At 40.9% G+C, this 19,459-nt stretch overlaps 1 protein-coding gene across 1 annotated transcript in view; it reads right to left on the bottom strand.

The window, feature by feature from the left end:
• Positions 1–13,987: 13,987 nt before the first annotated feature.
• Positions 13,988–19,459, bottom strand: part of RELN (reelin) — a 524,409-nt gene continuing 518,937 nt past the window's right edge. The window contains exon 64 of the mRNA XM_042964909.1: positions 13,988–15,094. Coding sequence (XP_042820843.1) covers positions 14,998–15,094 — 97 coding nt within the window. The 3' untranslated portion in view covers positions 13,988–14,997. The remainder of the gene's footprint in view (positions 15,095–19,459) is intronic.

The raw sequence follows: 19,459 nt of genomic DNA, 5'->3' as shown, positions 1-19,459 counted from the left end.
GAGAGGCAAGCTGGAGAGACAGCGAAGACCACGGCCAGCGGGGCGGCGACACCGAGAGCCCCAGCGGGGGTCGGCCTGTGGCTCTGCCGTCAGCGCTCTGTGCTCGCCCGCGCCTCTCCTCCCGGCCCTGCGTCCGCCCTTGCCCACCCCGCGCCTCTCCTCCACGCCCCGCGGCCGAGCGCCCGGACCCTGCGCCCTCCCTTCCTGGTCCCGCACCGGAGCGCCCGGACCTCCGCGTCCGCCTTTCCCGGCCCCGCACCGCAGCGCCCAGACCCCGCGCCCGCCGCCTCTCCTTCCGGCCCCGCGCCCGCTCGCGCGCACTCACCGGCCGGCGCTGCCCCGCGCTGCCCAGGGCCGAGCCGCCGCCCCGCCGCGTCCGGAGCCGCTGCCGCCTGGACGCCGCGCCGCTGCTTCCCCGCGCGGCTCTCGGAGGGAGGTGCCGCCCCGCTGTGGGGCCGCGGCGCCCGGCGCGCCGCCCGCAACCCGAGCCCGCCCCGCCCCGCCCCGCCCCGTGCGGTCCTCCGCCGGGGGGACCCCGCGAGTCCGGGGGCTCCTCTCAAACGTCTAGAACTTTTGGGGCGCGCTTGGCGATGAATGCCCTGCTCAACCGGCCCACAAAAGTTACAGAACTGACACCCCCGGAACTGACACCCCACTTTCCCTTCCCACTGCCCACGAACTCCTCAAGAGGGGATCATGTAGCTTAGAGTTAGGATGAGAGACAAAATCCGAGGGTCGAGGCTGATGTAAGCACCCTAAACAAACTATATAGTATTCAAACATTGCTTATTATTTTTTTAAATGAAAACATCCTAACATATAGCCTCAAATACAACGATTATGGAGACTCAGGCTGACAAGAACATTGAAATGCAGAATGACCATCTTTTTTAAAAAAACTGCTTTGGTGAGCTGCCTTCGATTAACACTTTATTTGCAAATACTGACTGGTGCAACAAGGCCCTGCGTGACAGATTCTTAGGAATTGGAGTTAGAATTTACAAAACACCTTTTACTTTATTTTTTTAAAAACATTTATTCATTTATGAGAGACAGAGAGCACGAACAGGGTAGGGGCAGAGAGAGAGGGGAACACAGAATCGAAGCAGGCTCCAGACTCTGAGCTGTCAGCACAGAGCCCGATGCGGGGCTCAAACTCACAATCTGTGAGATCATGACCTGAGCTTAACCGACTGAGCCACCCAGGCAACCCAACAAAACACCGTCTAAAAAATAAAGCAAAAAACAACAACAACAACAACAACAAAAAAAAAAAACACACCAAAAAACCCCATGTTATTTAGTTTTTTTAAATGTTTTATTTTTGAGAAAGAGAGAGTGCCAGCAGGGGAGGGGCAGAGAGAGAGAGGGGGACACAGAATCCGAAGCAGCACCAGGCTCCAACCTGGCAGCACAGAGCCTGATATGGGGCTCAAACCCACTACCCACTAATCGTGAGATCATGACCTGGGCAGAAGCCCGACAGTTAACCGACTGCCACCCAGCTGCCCCAAAAACATGCTATTTAGATGAAAGGAATATACATGGGTGGAAAACGTAGAATGGATACGAAGAAGGAAGGGAGTGAAAGAGGAATAAAAGAAGAAGGAAGGAACAGAGGGAGGGGGGAAGAAAGGAGGGAAAGTGTTTAGTTTCTAACAACTAAGATGCCAGAGAGCGCCACAGCCCGAGTGCCTAATCCTAGAAGGGGAGAGATAGACATGATTTCCATATAAAAAGATTTCTCTGGTTTTATGTCATAGCAAGGGTTACAGTTGGTTCACCAGGGTCATTTCTGCAGGTGCACGGTGTGGTGACACAAGTGATGGGCTAGCTATCTGGCAGCCAGTCTTAAAAGATGAAAAGTGTGCCTGGGGACACCACTGGTGTCTGACAGCCAGAAGCCACCTCCAGAGCAGAGGCCAGGCATCCCCCTTAGAGGCCTGATGCTGTCCTTCAGGCATCTGGGGAAGAACTGGAAATGTCCTCTCTACTCCACGTGAGGGCGCTGTCTTCAAGGGCACCAGAGTCCTGTGCTGAGGAATCACTGATATCTGGGCATATGTGGAAAACCAATTTTGCTTTTCTTCAGGCTTTGAATATCTCTGAATAAATCCTAACAGAATGACATACTAAGGAGGAACTGGGTTCCTGTGACATGCATTTCTGGCGTTACACATTTGACACTTGGCCATTGCCATTGTATGAGATTACCTGGTCACATGCGTGTCTGCAAGCCCAGTACTTCAACTAGAAGGCAGATATGAATCACCTGGGGATCTTGTTAAAAAGGCAGGTTTTTTTTCAACTTTTAAAAGTATTTATTTTCTACTTTAAGAATTTTGGCAAATTTCATTTATAGTAGTCTTACCAATTAGCTTTTTTTAAAAAAAATTTATTCTCAAGTTACAAGTTAACATACAGTGTAGTCTTGGTTTCAGGAGTAGAACCTAGTGACTCATCTCTTGATGTGACACCCAGTGCTCATCTCATTTACCTCACCTCCCCATACCCCCACCCTCCACCCCCATCAACCCTCAGTTTGTTCTCTGTATTTGAGAGTCTCTTAGGGTTTGCCTCCCTGTTTTTATCTTCTTTCTCCTTCCCTTCCCCTATGATCCTCTGTTAAGCTTCTCAAATTCCACCTATGAGTGAAATCACGTGATATCCGTCTTCTCTGATTGACTTAAGAATGGAGATTCTAATTCAGTAGGTCTGGAATGGGGTGAGATACACCTTACTAGGGGCTGACATAAGCCCCTAGGTGGTGCTGATGTACTTTTGGGAATAGCACCGGGTGTCTGCTGTAACAATTGTATCAGAACACTGATTAACACTTGTCCAGGGTTTATAAAGGCTAGACGCTGTTCTAAGCACTTTCTAGATATTAACTCCTGTCATAACAACTTTGCCAGTTAGATGCTGCTCATTTCTAGTTTAGAGATGAGTTTACTTTCAGTTTTATCTCCCCCACCCCCCCTTTTCCATCCTTGGTGGCGATTTAAGTTTTTGAACTTGCAGATCATTAACATGACCCCTAAGGAGAGAGCCACACAATCGGTAAACTCAGAGAAGTGTCTTCCCTCCTTTGTGCCACCCGTTCCCTCCAATCTCCTGGGAGTAATCAACTTCATGTTTTCCTGGCTTATCCTTTCCGTGTTTCTCGTGTAAAACTGACCCATATATATGTGTGTGTTCCTGCCTTCACTTCTTTCTTACACAAATGGCAGTTGTATATGCTCTTTTGTATTTAGCTTTGTTCACTTCACAATATCTTATGGAAGTCGCTCCGCATCACTTCACAGAGCTATTCTCCATCCTTTTTCACAGCCACATAGTAGTCTATTGTGTGTATGCACCACGCTGTTCAAACAATCACCTATGTTAGGGCATTTATTACTTTCCAATATTTTGCAGTCACAAATGATGTTGTAATGAAGAACCTTGTGCATATACATTTTCATATATATTTTTGCAGCTCTATCTTCAGAGTAAATTCTTAGAAGTGGGGTCATTGTGCCCTGGGTCAAATAGGTAAATGCACGTGTGGTTTTCTGAACTATTGCCATTGTCCTCTCCTTGAGGGTTATGTCAGTTTGCATTCCCACCAGCAATGTATGAGAAACCTTGTGTTCCAAAGTCTTTCCAAGCTTGCATTGTCAAGCTAACGAATTTTGCCATTTTGGTAGGTGAGAAATGGTATCTCAGCGAGATTTCTTTACAATTTTTCTTGTAATGAGTGAAGCTGAACATCTTTTCATATGTTTAATAGTAGGGATATTAGTTCTTTATCTGTGATGTATGTTACAGATATATTTTCTCAATTTCTCATTTGTATTTTGACTTGAAAGCATTGTGTTTGTTGATAGGAAGAACTGTGATAACTTTACAAGCTATATATCATATGCTATACATGTCATAAATGTATTTAATTCCCACAGTAGTTTCATAAGTAGGTATTATTTCTCTCATATCACAGATGAACAAATATTAAGTGACTTGCCGAGTGACATAAGGCTAATAAAGAGTTTAATATATTTAGAAGTACTTATGCACTCATTTATTTTAACAATGGTCAGTTTTTTAAAAATAGTTTTTAAAATGTTTTTTATATTTGAGAGAGAGAGAGAGAGTGCGAGCAGGGGAGGAGAAGAGACAGAATCGGAAGCAGGCTCCAGGTCCTGAGCTGGTCAGGTCAGCACAGCTGACCATTGCGGGGCTTGAACTCATGAGCCGTGAGATCATGACCTGAAGTTGGATGTTTAACTGACGAGTCACCCAGGCGCCCCAACAATGGTCAGTTTTTAAACACTCTGAGGCAGATAATGAGAATACAATGGTAAAGTGCTCTCATGGAATTTATAGGCTAATGAGGGGGGAAGACAGAGTTTGGTTAATCACATTCATAATAGTATAACTGCAAACTTGGATAAATGCTCTCAAGGCAAACACAACAAAATCCAGATGTATAAACACATTTAATTAAATACAAAAAACCAATTCAGATCGGGATAGAGTGGAGCGTCAACAAAAAGAGGCGGAGGAGGTGACGTGGAGAGGGGCCTGTATGCGCAACAGCCCTGTCCCTGCAAGCAGCAAGGCACATGGGGGCACAGAAGGGGGCTGGAGGGGGCCACGTGGGTGGGGCGCACAGAGTAGGGAGGCATAAAATGAAGCTGGAGGGAAAGGCAGGGTCAGATCACAGAAGCCCTCGTGGGTCGTATTATGAATTTTGGTTCTGTTCCAAGAGTCGGGTGAGCTCTTTGAGGAGTTGTGAGCAGGAGGTGTCGTGAACATATCTGCATGTTGAAAAGATCAATCTAGTGGCTGCTTGAAGAATGGATTGCGAAGGACCAGAGTGGATGCAGAGGAGAACCAGAGGTGGGCTATTGTGGCAATTCAAGTAGAAGAGGCAGAGTCTGTGAAGACTCGAACAACACCAACAGAACAGTAAGAGGAAGCAGTAAGAAGACGGAAAGGGCAAGACCATCGCTAGATTTTATAAGAATTAGAGAGATTATTGCCTCTCTGGAGTCTTGTGTTTTCTAGCAGCATCTGTGAAACAGTGGCAGGCTCACCTGGGAGCTAGTGAGGAGCAGGGTAAAGCCTCAGGCTCTTCACTGTTCCTGCCAGTGAGTTTTCGAACGAGGCAAGAAGAGATTGAACTCAGAGCAGCGTGGGACAATTTGTATTAGGTTGAGAATGGAAGAATTGTTGAGATTTTTCTCTTCATCAGCAGTTTTTATCCACTTAATTATGATGTACAGTGGAGTGGTTTTCTCTGTGTTTATTCTGCTTGAAGTTTGCTGAGCCTTTGGGATCTATGGTTTATAGATTTCATCAAATTTAGAACAATTTTAGTTATTAGTTCTTCGTATCGATAGAGAGTTCATCTCTGTGTAAAGTTGCCCGGTTTCTGTACCTTAATGTATGAGATGACAGCTTGGTGTTTCTGATCTGTCTTTTCTGGATGAAGTCTGGCAGTTCCAGATCAAGTTTATGATATTTCTCAGCTTTTAAAAATTTGTACGTTTGTAACGTGTTGTGATTTATTTTCCTTTTCTAAATAAATATTCACATTGGTACCTAATTTTGCATTTCAAATTTTGAGTTCTTTTTCTTAAGGGGGTCCACCAAATTGTGAGCCTTAGGCCTACAAAACCTGCCCTGCTCGGGTCACAAGCAGCATGGAGGTAATAAGGCCTTGAGAAGAAAGTGCCATCCAAAGAATGGGCATAATATATACATGTAATTGCTTATTTCTGGCTTAGACAGTCCCTGTCTCTTTCAGCTGAGAATCAGGTCTAGTTTCTTGAATATAAAGGCTCACTTGCCCAGGAAGATATGCCACTGTAGGTACTTAAAATATCAAATACTGAGCATCTGTATGAACTCAGGGTTTGAAACAGGTCCAGCAGACTAATCTGTAGGTCCAGTTTTACAGGCTGTCTGACCTATCAAAGTGGAAGACTTTAATGGCATTTTTGCCAAAATATCTACCTCAATCACGTAAACAAAGTCCTGAAATTTCACCATTAAAACACTCATTCTTTTGGATCTTGAAGCATTTCTGGAAGTTTAACACTACTTATTAAAATATAAATCCCAGGGCGCCTGGGTGGCTCAGTCAGTTAAGTGATCCGACTCTGGCTCAAGTCATGACCTCATGGTTCATAGGTTTGAGTCCCATGTCAGGCTCTGTGCGGACAGCTCAGAGCCTGGAGCCTGCTGCAGATTCTGTGTCTCCCTCTCTCTCTGCTCCACTCCTACTCATGGTCTGTCTGTCCCTCTCTCAAAAGTAAATAAACATTGGGGCGCCTGGGTGGCGCAGTCGGTTAAGCGTCCGACTTCAGCCAGGTCACGATCTCGCGGTCAGTGAGTTCGAGCCCCGCGTCAGGCTCTGGGCTGATGGCTCGGAGCCTGGAGCCTGTTTCCGATTCTGTGTCTCCCTCTCTCTCTGACCCTCCCCCGTTCATGCTCTGTCTCTCTCTGTCCCAAAAATAAATAAAAAACGTTGAAAAAAAAATTTTTAAAAAAAAAAAGTAAATAAACATTAAAAAAAATAATAAATAAAATACAAATCCCTCGGGGAAAGTTATAGGTTAGTCTATAGTAACAATTTTTGTGAGATAGATAGACCAAAGCCTACCACAGTGTCTGACATTTAGTAAAGCTGAGTTGCCCTTTCTGGCTCTCCCTTGTGAGAATTGGTTAACATCTGTAGGACTAGGACCCAAGATGGTTTTCTATGTTGCAGGGGTGTGGCCAGATTCTGGTGTGTGGGGTGTGTCTTAGGGAGAGACGCCAAAGACAGCGACCTCCTTTGCGGTTTTGCCAAACTCCAAACATGGAATGTGCTAGAACATAAATGTTGTTGCAGTCAGAAAATTTAGGGGTGTACCAAAGAATCAACTTCACATCATCTAAAGTATGAATGTGAGAGAAACTACATTAGAATCAGGAGTGATTGGTTTTCCTCTTTAGCCTTTAAGACCGTTGTTTAGTTTCTTTTAAAATGATTCTTTTAAAAACTTTTTAAAATGTTTATTCATTTTTTTGAGAGAGATGGAGACAGAGTGCAACCCACGAACCACCAGATTGTGACCTGAGCTGTGGTCGGATGCTTAATCAAATGAGCCACCCAGGCGTCCCAGTTTCCGTTAAAGTGATTCTTAAACAGAATTTGTTTAGATTCTATTGAGGTGTAGAGGTGTTTAAAAGTGTCTAACTTATCACAATATGTCTGCTTTCCGTGGATGGATGGTAACATTAAGGATTCTTGTACTACCTTTGGTGTAAGTTTACTGTCTCCAGATTTATTGAAGCAGTATTTCTTATGCACAGTTCTGTGCCTTTTTGTTATTCACATACATATCCATATATTATTCCACCAGTAGTCCTCTCCCCGTAAAAAGTTATGTTTTCCGACTGAACTTCTCTTTCTCTGCTGTAGTGGCATGATTTCTAGACAGTGGGTCCAGACACTGAAATAAGGTAATAAGGCCACTGGAGAGTGGCAGACATTTCCACCGTCACTGTGTGGTCTCCCATGTCTATAAAGAGAGCATCAATTTCTATCATGTTGGATTAAAAACAAAAAACCTGTAGAAATTCATTTCTAATAAGCACCCGAAGGACTGAACGGGAGATGTAGTATGAATGACAAAACCCGCTCACCTCTGACTGGCATTCTTTTAATAACGGCTGGGTTTTTTTTTTTTTTTTTTTCTGCTCAATAAATAAATGCATAGTTGCTTTTTGTATTCACTACTTTATTTTGTATGTGCAGCAGTTTGTAGGTACTCTGGAGAAGGAAGCACGAATCCTTAGTAAAATTCTTTTCAGACAGTTTAAAATTATAGCTCGGCTGTTGTCCCGGGTTTACCCCTTAATTCCAGTGTCCCAGCTTCCTTCCTCAACTGACTCCAGCCACTCCCCATCTCTTGGTTGGATGGACTGATCCAAGGTCATCTGCTTCATGGTGCCTCCTAGTTAAAGTTGAATTTTGTCCATGTGAGAAATTGCCTCCCCTCCCTCGTTCCTGACTAGCCCTCCTACATCTCTCTGGGCTACTCCCCGTGAACGCTTCCTCGAATTCAAAAGATCTGAGACACCCCCCACCCCCCCTAAGGAGCTAGGCTAGTTCCTGCCTTTGTGTCTTTACACATATTTCTCATTCCCTAATGTGTCTCCCCAATGAATCTGCCTGAGAAATCCTGTTTATTCTTTTCTTTTCTTGCTATAACATTTAGATGTTCACATGAAAATAGTAAATAATAAAAACGCACTTTTGTATACACATGACTCATTCAAAACTGAACACTTTACTGTGTCTTATTTGACTATTTTTTAATGTTTATTTTTGACAGAGAGAGAGACAGAGCATGAGCGGGGGAGGGGCAGAGAGAGAGGGAGACACAGAATCCAAAGCAGGCTCCAAGCTCTGAGCTGTCCGCACAGAGCCCAAGACAGGGCTCGAACCCATGAACCATGAGATCATGATCTGAGCCGAAGTCGGACTGAATGCATAACCGACTGACTCACCCAGGCGCCCCTTATTTTGACTTTTAAAATAGAAAAAAAAAAAACATTTTAGGTAGAGTTGATATCTTCCACACACCCCTCTCTGATCTTATTCCCCTGCCTGCAGAAACCACTGTCATGAATTTTTATTTACTATTCCCATACATTTTTATATTTTTGCTACATATGCATGTATTCATAACCAACATATAGTACAGCTCACCCTTGGACAGCATGGGGGTGAGAAGCACCGACCTCAGTGCAGTTGAAAAACTGAGTATAACTTTTGGTTCCTCCCAAACCAAACTACTAATTGCCTCGTGTGGACCGGATGTCTTACTTGTAACATTAACAGTTGATTAATACATATTTTGTATGTTGTTTATCCTATATACTGTATTCTTATGATAAAGTAAGCCAGAGGGGGGAAATGTTATTTAGAAAATCATAAGGAGGGGTGCCTGGGTGGCTCATTCGGTTGACTGTTTGACTCTTGGTTTCCACTTAGGTTATGATCCCAGGGTCATGGGACTGAACCCTATGTTGGGCTCTGCACTGAGCATGGAGCCTGCTTAAGATTCTCTCTCTCTCCTCTGCACCTCTCCCCTGCTCGCTCTCTCTCTCTCAAAAGAAAAAAAAAAGAGAGAAAATCATAAGGAAAGCAAGATACATTTAAAGCACCTTACTGTATTTATCCGAAAATAATCTATATTTAAGTGGACCCATGCAGTTCAAACCCATGTTGTTCAAGAGTCAACTCTATTTGTTTGCAAGATTTAAAACCTGATAAATGGCATCATGGCATATAATCTTGCAACTATTTTGTTGTTATTGTTAATAGGCATGTTCATTTTAACATCAGAGAGTATTTACAAATAAACCACCATTTATCCATTTTCTTATTGATGGACACTCAGACTGTTTCTGATTATTTGCAATGACAAGCAATGCACTTATGAACATTCTTGCACACATCTCTCCGTGTGTACATGTGGGAGTTTCTCTATGATAAATACCTACAAGTAGCTGGGTCCTGTTGTATGTACATATTCAACCTTACTGATATTGTGAACATATTCAATGTTATTGATATTGCACTGCTCTCTACAGGGATGTATTAGCTGTATTTTTTAAAATTAAAAAAAAATTAACTTATTTAAATTCAAGTTAGTTAACATATAGTGTAATAATGGTTCCAGGAGTACAATTTAGTGATTCATTACTTACATATAACAGCCAGTGCTCATCCCCACAAGTGCCCTCCTTAATGCCCGTCACCCATTTAGCCCATCCTCCCACCCCATCCACCTCCCCTCCAGCAACCCTTATTGTTCTCTGTATTTAAGAGTCTCTTATGGTTTGCCTCCCTCTGTTTTCATCTTATTTTTCCTTCCCTTATGTTCATCTGTTTTGTTTCTTAAATCCCACATGCACCCCAATGTTTATAGCAGCGCTATCAACAATAGCCAAATTATGGAAAGAGCCTAAATGGCCATTGACTGATGAATGGATAAAGAAGATGTGGTATAAATACACAATGGAATATTACTCAGCCATCAAAAAGAATGAAACCTTGCCATTTGCAACAACGCGGATGGAACTAGAGCGTTTTATGCTAAGTGAAATAAGTCAGTGAGAGAAAGATATATAACTTCAGTCATATGGAGAATTTAAGAAACAAAACGGATGTGTTAACCGTATTTTCTTAATGTCTATATTCCTTTTGTTTAATTTTTGACAGAGAGTGTGAGCAGGGGAAGGGTGGTGGGGGGGGCGGGCAGAGAGAGAGAGGGGAGACAGAGGATCTGAAGCAGGTTCTGTGCTGACAGCAGACAGCCTGATGTGGGGCTCACACTCATGAACCATGATATCATGATGTGAGCCAAAGTTGGATGCTTAACTTGACTGAGTCACCCAGGCACCCCTATTTTCTGTATTCTTGATGCCCTCACCTCTGGCACCTTACTGACAGAGAGGAGACACTTCCTCTCCTAGGGCTAGCCAATTCTTAGAGATAGTAAACAACTCTCCAAGGATTACCCCTTTCACATGCAAACTAACAAAGGGACCACCCTTCCTTGAACTGCCTCCTCTTTCTGGCAATTATCCTCCAGGAGGCAATATTACTCTGCCCTGATCATTCCAGGGCCTTAGAAACAGTCCCTAAAACACAGAGCCTGCAGAAGTCATTCAAACTAGCCAGTTCTAAGCCTGCTTAGCCTGCCTTGCCTTTCCCAGGGAGACCACAGCAAAGGCTCAGGCCATGCTTTCCCTCATTCCTTCTGCCTCTTCATCAACCCTGATGCTCCCCATGTGACCCCTGTGTGGTATGGATGCTCCTTCCTCCTGGGCGCTGTCCAAAACAAACTGTCTTCTCAATGGCAATTGTATCCTGACCTGCTGGTCTCACCAGACCTGGATAATAAAGCCTACATTTTAAAACAAGGCTGTCCCAACATAAACCAGCGGTGTATGAGAGTTCTTCTTTTCAATACCCCTATATTCGGATTATGATTTTTGCCTCCCTGATTAGGTATGACATCATTCTTGTTTTAAATGATGTTTTTCTGGTTATTGGTGAGGTTGAACGCTTTAATCTTCTGTCATTCCAGTTTTTCCTTCAGTAAATTTTTGATTTAAATGTTCAATTTAAAGAAAATTACGTTATTACTTTTCAAAGACTTTATTTTTAAAAAAATAGTACAATACTGTATTTTTTTGGTCTCCATCCCATGTTCTCTACACCCAATGTGGGATTCGAACTTACAACCCTGGGATCAAGAGTCACACGCTCCACTGACTGAGCCGGCCAGGCGCCCCTCCCCCCAAATCACATTATTACCTTCTATTATCTATTTGCATGAGTTCTTTACATTTTCTAGAGTCTAATCCTTTATTGACTGTAAATTGTGCCTCTATCTTCTCTCATTCAGTGGCTGGTTTTTAAACTTTGCGGTCTCTTCTGTTATGCAGAAGTTTTACAACTGAATCTAGTCAAACCATAATCTTACAATCCTTTTCTTATGGTGTGTTTTATGTAATGTTCAAGAAATCCTTTCTTCTCGTGATCCCATAATGATATTTTCTTCTAAAAGTTGTAAAGTTTTACTTCTGCCATATATGTCTTTAATCTACCTGGGGTTTGTTTTTGTGTAATATGTCTAGGGATCTAGTTCTGTTTTTTCACTTGAATAACAAATTGTCTTAGTACCACTTGTTGGCTAGTCCATCCTTTCTCCACTTCTGAATAACAAAGCTACCATGAGTAAAAAAAAAGTTGATTGGAAGCTATTTGTGTGAGCAAGGTGTTCTGGCTGGTTCATTATAGAATTCCTCAAATTTCAATTTATAGGTTTTTTTTTTCAAGAGAGGAATGCTTCAGTGTTCTGTCTGGATGATAGAAACCTGATGCCAAGATATCTAGATACCCTATCCCCAACCAATAAACATATTTGAAAAACAAATTTTACTTGAAACACATCCTAAATGCCCATCTCAAGTAAACAGTGCATATCTTTTTATAAAAGTAAGCTAGGAAAAAGGCATATTATTTAGTGTTAAAAGTGGCAACTCCTGGGGTGTCTGGGTGGCTTAGTCAGTTAGGTCTCCGACTTCAGTTCAGGTCATGATCTCACGGTTCGTGGGTTTGAGCCCTGCGTCAGGCTCTGTGCTGACAGCTCAGAGCCTGGAGCCTGCTTTGGATTCTGTGTCTCTCTCTTGCTCTCTGCCCCTCCCCCACTCACGCTCTTTTTCTTTCAAAAATAAAATAAAAACATTAAAAAAAATTTAAAAAGTGGCAATTGCCATGTATAGGGAAGTTGAAAAGATAAAGTACAAAAAGGCACTACAAGTTGTCAAAAAATTTCGATTGGCAAACATTGAAATGAATGGGTACACATTTTAGTGATTGCCTATACTTTTTTTAACCTTGAAATGTAAGGACAAGAGTGACCATCTCAATTTGGGGAATTTCCCAAGTAATATACATATCATGTTCTTTCTTAGATAAAGGGTAAGATATCTGTGATACTGACTATATTTAAGATCAGATATATTTAAAAAATTTTTTAACGTTTATTTTTGAGAGAGACAGAATGTGAATGGGGGAGGGGTAGAGAGAGAGAGGGGAAAAGAGGATCTGAAGTGGGATCAGTGCCAACAGCAGAGAGCCAGATGCGGGACTTGAACCCACAAACTGTGAGATCATGACCTGAGCCAAAGTCAGACGCCTAACCCACTGAGACACCCAGGCACCCCTAAGATTCAGATATTGAGTATAATTTACATTAGAATGTATGGTGAATAAGAGATAACTGTGTAGAAACCATGGAAACTTGGCCATGCAAAATTTTTAAATCTCTGGTATTATTAAACTTTGTTTCTTTTAGGAAGGTAAGTCAGTTGAACCAACAATACTTGAAGTCCTATTCTGACTACATTTTCAAATTAAGTAAGCCAATTACATGCAAGTCCCCATGTACACTATTAAAACTTTGAGGTGATGGACTGAAAGGGATTCCAGCCCTGTTCTCACAGTAGGAAGACAGGTGACTGGGAGTGCTATACAATAGCTTAGCCCTGCTCCCCTGGTAGGTCTATGGCAGACACACAAGGCATGGAAAGACAAAGCTTTGGGAAAAATTCAACCACTTCTACCAATGAGAAAACGAACCAAAAATGCCATCAAATGGGGAACCAGCAGCAGACAATTTGTGAATCAAGAAAGGAGAAGTCAACAATTAAGATACAACAGTTACAGACAATCATGTGTCAAATAGTGCACCAAATTGTAAAATAAGTCATATATTAAATTAGGTTGGCAGAAAAAAGAAGACCTGTATCTCAAGGCAATGATTCACAATGGATTTGATATTAGGCTTAAAATAAAGTTTAGCTAAGCTTCTCAGAGAGATCATCCTTTATCATTTCCCTGTCCAGTGAGAAACACTATTGCCGTCTATTACTCTATTACCTAGATATTTTTTAATCCTCTGGGAAATCAACAAATTCAACAGTACCAAAGTGCTTTTTATTTGGTAGACATTACAAGCAGGGAAAATGCCCCAATCACCATTTTTATCCTCAACACTTAGCAAAGTGCCTACCACATAGCAAGCATTCCACAAATATTTGCTGAATGAATGCATGAGGGCTCATTATGAGCCAGGTATTTATGTAGCAGCTAACAACATTTCTCAGGAATTCAATAATTTTCAGAATTCTCTATTGACTTTTCTTACAGTAATTACAGAGTGATTAATAGAAACAGAGTGATTAATAGAAATAGAATAAGAGAAACATGGTTGAATTGAAAGTGTGGCTTCATAATTGTTATTAACAGTGATGAAACCAAACACCAGTAAGTACATCTGACACCGTTTTTTCCAAAATTGATCAGCTCTCCAAATCTGACACAAAATCTAATTAAAAAAATGAATAAAGACAAATGAGCCTCAAGTGGCTTATGGACATAATTTTTATTTAAGTATGGGCTTTTAGCTTGGTTCACCCTAGAGTACAACCTTTCAGTTAGGTTAATCGAGAGTTCAGGGCTACAGGGCCATCACAATGTTGCTGGTGTTGGTACAACTTCATCAGAAGGTATGAGAATGACCCGCAGGAAGAACAATCCACGAAGAGAACACAATGAAAACATCCACTGTTTTACAAATCACTCTTGTTACCACAGACACAAAATGGCAGTCACTGTTAGTAAATCAGCCACAGAACACTTGAAAAAAATCTTTAGACAAGGAGCTGGGAACTTTGTGGGAGATAGGGTTTTCATCCACAATTTTTAAGTAGAAAATATTTCAAGGTCAAGCATTTTTCTTATCCACAAAACAACGCTAAACCAACATACATTTTAAGGAGTATATTAAAGGAGATACAATATCTTTACAACTATCTTCTTGAGTAGGTATTTCAATGAATTTTCTGCAGAATATAAGTAGCCTGAAATTCAGCAGCAAAATATTGCAACAAAACAAGTAAATACAGTGTCAATGTGTTATACTGTAGAAGATAATACATAAAACAAACAATGATAATTTAATCATATAAAACATGATACATAGCTGAAATACAGTCCACTTAAATAGCTTTGTGACCAAGAATGTTAAATTCTGTACTAAATGCCATTTTAAACATAAAATCTCTTAAATTTTTGTGCTTAAACTTTTTTCTTTCTGTTAAACTATTTCTTATTTTCAATACTGCCACTGTAACTGATATTACAACAGATCACAATTTTCACGGACACAGCAACATGAAGACATTTACTTATGAGAAAATAAGTCACTTGTCATTAGTTCACAGTGTGGGGAAGTGGTGTGCACTCGGTCTTGAGAAGGGCTTTCCGTTAATCACCGAGTCCTTCACAGAATTTTCCTGATATCAGATGCAGTGCGAGATTTTAAAAGAATGGGAAAGCAACACGTCACATGTTGGAAGGAAAATAAACTTTTTGATTCTTCATGGGTATCGTCTAAGTGACCTTCGTCTTCTGTTGTAGAAGTGCCTGAGCCCGTGTTGTCGTGAAAAATTCATCATATAATTTTGTTTGCGAGTGCTGTTTAACGTCAGAAAGGATAGAGGGAGGGAGGGAAAGGAAAAAGAGCACGTAAGTCCCATCACTGAAAGCGCAATGTAGTCTATGTTCTACGTTAGCCTGACGCTTATTTGAAAATGCTCATGGTTAATAGGTCATGCTGACATTACTCCCCCAAGACAGAATAACTAAAGGCTGACGCCCGTATTCACTGTCTTTGGCCTTGAAGAAAGCCCCTTCTGTTCACTAGTGAGCTCCAAACCGGAAAATATGGTAAATTCTCTTGATTCACAGTGAAAGTGGAATGAAACTGTTCTGGCTTTTGAATTTTATTCTTGGACTTTTTTCTGAAACTGTCTACTTGGGTGGATTTCATTAGAGAGGAAGTGTGTGCTGTACCCACTACCTTATTTAAACACATCTTTAACAAGTAGGAAACAGAATTTGATTCCTTTAGCGAACATTCTCATTTAAAGCTTAAAAAGCAAAAACAAACAAAGGAAAAACAAAGTTGTCAGCTGAATCAGCTTGAACTTCTTATTTGATTAGACTCAGGGGCAAAAGAAAGCAAATTTTTCTCAGGAAGTTGGATTTCATGGTCTTCTGCAAACAATAGGCATCTGGGCTCTATAAACATGGTCTTATGGAAAAGAAAGACACTTGACTGGAAAAAAGATCATAAATACCAAGAAGGTGTAATTAAATGTGTAATTGTGTAGGGGTCATATATTTCCTCCACGTATGTACGTACACATATGCATACATACATATTATACGTGAAGCTGCTAAAAGTACGGAAGATGGATTTTGGGAGTCGGTAAGAAATTGCGCAATATTGGTAGAGACAGCGGTTAAAAGTTTTGGAATGGAAAATATGCTTTAAAAAGGATCGTTATCTATAACACACTAAAAAGAACCACACTTCTTTCACATGCTGACCTGAGTGACAACATATCTATAGGTGGCATCAAAATGTGGCTTTAAAATTTTTTTTTAATGTTTATTTATTTTTGAGAGACAGACAGAGTGGGAGCAGGGGAGGGGCAGAGAGAGAGGGAGACACAGAATCCAAAGCAGGCTCCAGGCTCTGAGCTGTCTGTCAGCACAGAGTCCGATGCGGGGCTTGAACCCAGAACTGTGAGATCATGACCTGCTCCGGAGTCTGACGCTTAACTGACTGAGCTACCCAGGCACCCCCCAAAATGTGGTTTTTAAATGTGAGCCTATCGATATTTTCCAGATTTACCGAGTCTCTTAAAAACTGTGTGGACACCAAGTTTTTTCCTCCTTCATTTCAGGGAAACATAAAAGTATCTGGAGTGGGATAATGTCATGTGTGATCTGATTCCACCATGAAGGTCAACATGACATGAACTTGAATTAGGGTAAAGAGAAGGGAAGGGGCAATTTTGCACTCAGTGGCATGTTTTGGGTTATTAATGATCACTATACCAGGGTGTAAAATGATACTTTTTTACCTAGTATATTATACTAGATATTACAATTAAGTAATATCATATTAACATTTGTAACATACCGAAACCTTTAAAATGATGATTTTATAGTTGTTTGATCATTAGAAAATATTTATAATAAAATGTCTCAAAGGAAAATACATAAAGTCAGTATCATCAGATATGTTTAATCAAAAAGCAATAATACCTGTGCTGAAAACCTGATAAAAAAATAGACATCACATTGATATACACATTTTGTATTGAGGTGCTAATAACTTTCTACTCTGGGTTTCTGTATTATCAAACTGCTAGACACTATAGAATGGAAGCTAGAATACACTCTGAAGCCACTGTAGAGAAAAACACACACAAAAAGAGGTTTATCTTCAGTAACTTTACCACCCTTCCTTTCTCCCCTGATGTGACAGTGTTACATATATCAACTAAGTTGACCAGTTTCAATGTCATGGTTGAAGGATGAAGTGAATTTATTATTACATATTATTATGTTTTTTAATAATTTTATAATAAATATTATTAACTTTATTATTTATTATCTGCTATAAGTACTAATTGCTACCTATGTAAAGTCCAGTTACAAAAAGAGGACAACGAGTTAATGTCTTGAACTAGTCAAGTGTCAGGAGAAAAAATCCTGTCGCCTCTTTAGTCACAAAATACCAGGACTGTCACTGGTCATCTTCTTCCCAGCACAGTAGGTCATCTTGTGGCCTTTCCCTGGGTATCATGGTGGCCTGCTAACCTAGTCTTCTCACTCTCTCCCTTTATGGAAAAACACCACTGAAAAGAAACCACGAGATCCTGAGAAAGTATCATTGATACATTGTGCCTATCTTTCCACATACATACAGCGTGTTTTGCACACCAGACTCTGTAAACTTTCCCTCAAATGCTGACTCTACCTTGGAACAAGCCATTCGCAATCCTCTTGTCTATGGAGCCACATCTAAGCCAACCTAGCCCGATACTTCAAGTTCTCTGCAGGTTTAATCTTACTCTGTTGTTTAAGTCCTTTCTTCCACTACGTTCCCATACAGACTGCTCTAGTCAGAGCCACCCTGAACCTCTTCCATCTGCCTCACTGACCAATCCCCTACATCAATGGGAAAGATAGAGCCTTGGCATTTCTACATTTTTTCCAAGTATCACATTTTATTTATTGCTCCCTGAAGGGATGTCCCCCCTACTTTGGACCCTCATCGTGCTCATTTTCTGCTTTGAATGGAGATTAACTGTGTTCTGTCAGTGTCGTGGCTTGCCCCCCATTCCCTCCCACCCCCACACCACAGCACTGAGACTCCTGCCTCACCCGTGGGTGGTCAAGGCATGTTTGTTGAACTTTTGGTGACTTACTGATTGGATTCCTGTTGTAAATCATTACTCTTTAACTATAAAGAATAACTGCAAAGTTAAAGCAATGAAAATTATTCTGTTGTAAACATGTTTAAAGATACAAGGTACTCAAAGATAATTTAAAATAGTTAAGATATTTTACATAGGAAAAGAAAACTCAGAACACTCAAGATATTTAGTTATCTCAATGCAATCTAGATTGACATGAAAGTGACCTCAATATATGGCAACAAAGGAACATTAAAGTTTTAATGAAAGTTGAGGTGTACGTTTAATGGCTTTAAAGCAACTTTTCTATATAACAGGGTAGGGGTAGAGAGACAGAGTGGGGGAGGGGCAGAGAGAGAGAGAGGGGTGGGGAGAGACAGAATCCCAAGCAGGCTTCAGTGCAGAGCCTGACGTGGCGCTTGACTTCACCAACCTGAGATCATGACCTGAGGTGAAATCAAGAGTCGGATGCTTAACCTACTGAGCCACCCAGGCACCCCCTATTTTTGTTTCTGATATATGTAGATATATAGCTATAGATAACCTTATTACCAAAATAATTACTGGTGTGATGGAATTTCAAAGATTTATTTTTCCACTGCAATTACAGGGGAAAGTAATTTAAAAAATTTTTAAGTACAATGAAAGCAGGTAATATTCATCCCAAGGCATATCAACTAGGCTACTTGGCATATTGATTTGCTGTGGCTGTGCATAGAACTTGGTCCAATTTTAAATTCTCCTTTGTAAGTCATTGAAAGAAGGGAGACTGAATGTCAGTGGCATGTTGGAAACGCTAACTTAAATTTCCACTATCGCCAAGTGACTTTAGAGACTTAGATGGAAATATAAGACCCTTCTCTGTTTCTGCATAGGAAATATGGATCTTGCAAGAACTTTCAAGAAAGACTCTATGCTATTTTGAACTGTTACTCTTCACTGGAGCTGCTATGTTAGGTCATCAATTATTATGAAAAAAAATTTCAATTGATTTTTAACAGATTTTCCAACAGAAATGGGGAAGATAGAGCCTTGGCAGAAGTAATTTGAGATCCTAGAAATGTAGGCTTTTTTACTGATCAGTCATTTATTTATTCATTATCAAAACATATGATACAATAATTAACACCTTATACGAATGCAAAAGTAAGAATCCAGGGGACTGTCACATCTTTTAGAGAAATACTGGTGAGTAGAAGATGAGATGCCGCTGTTCAAACTAATCAATGAAACTCCCCTGAGTAGAGGATGCCGGACATTTTATTTTCAACACCCTGCATTTTAAGGAAGGCTACATATAGATAAGTGTAGGCTCAGATATCTCACAAATGTTGAAAATTTCGTATTTATTTTCTCTGCTAAGAGGGAAGAAGAAGAATATCTAATAATGTGTACCTCAGGGAGTTGTAAGGATTAAGTGAAAACCCCTAGCATAACATGCAGATGATTAATAAATGATAAAACCATTTTAACTTCTTTCGTAAGTTTTAAAATATCACCACTGGAGGACAAATGTAACTACATATTAAAGAAGGCAAATCTTACCTAAGGATAGGATCTAGAACTC

This window comes from Panthera tigris, chromosome A2 (assembly GCF_018350195.1).
Source record: "Panthera tigris isolate Pti1 chromosome A2, P.tigris_Pti1_mat1.1, whole genome shotgun sequence".
Taxonomy (NCBI): Eukaryota; Metazoa; Chordata; class Mammalia; order Carnivora; family Felidae; genus Panthera; species Panthera tigris.
The sequence above is the reverse complement of the archived record's forward strand: the minus strand, read 5'-3'. Positions and strand labels throughout refer to the sequence as shown.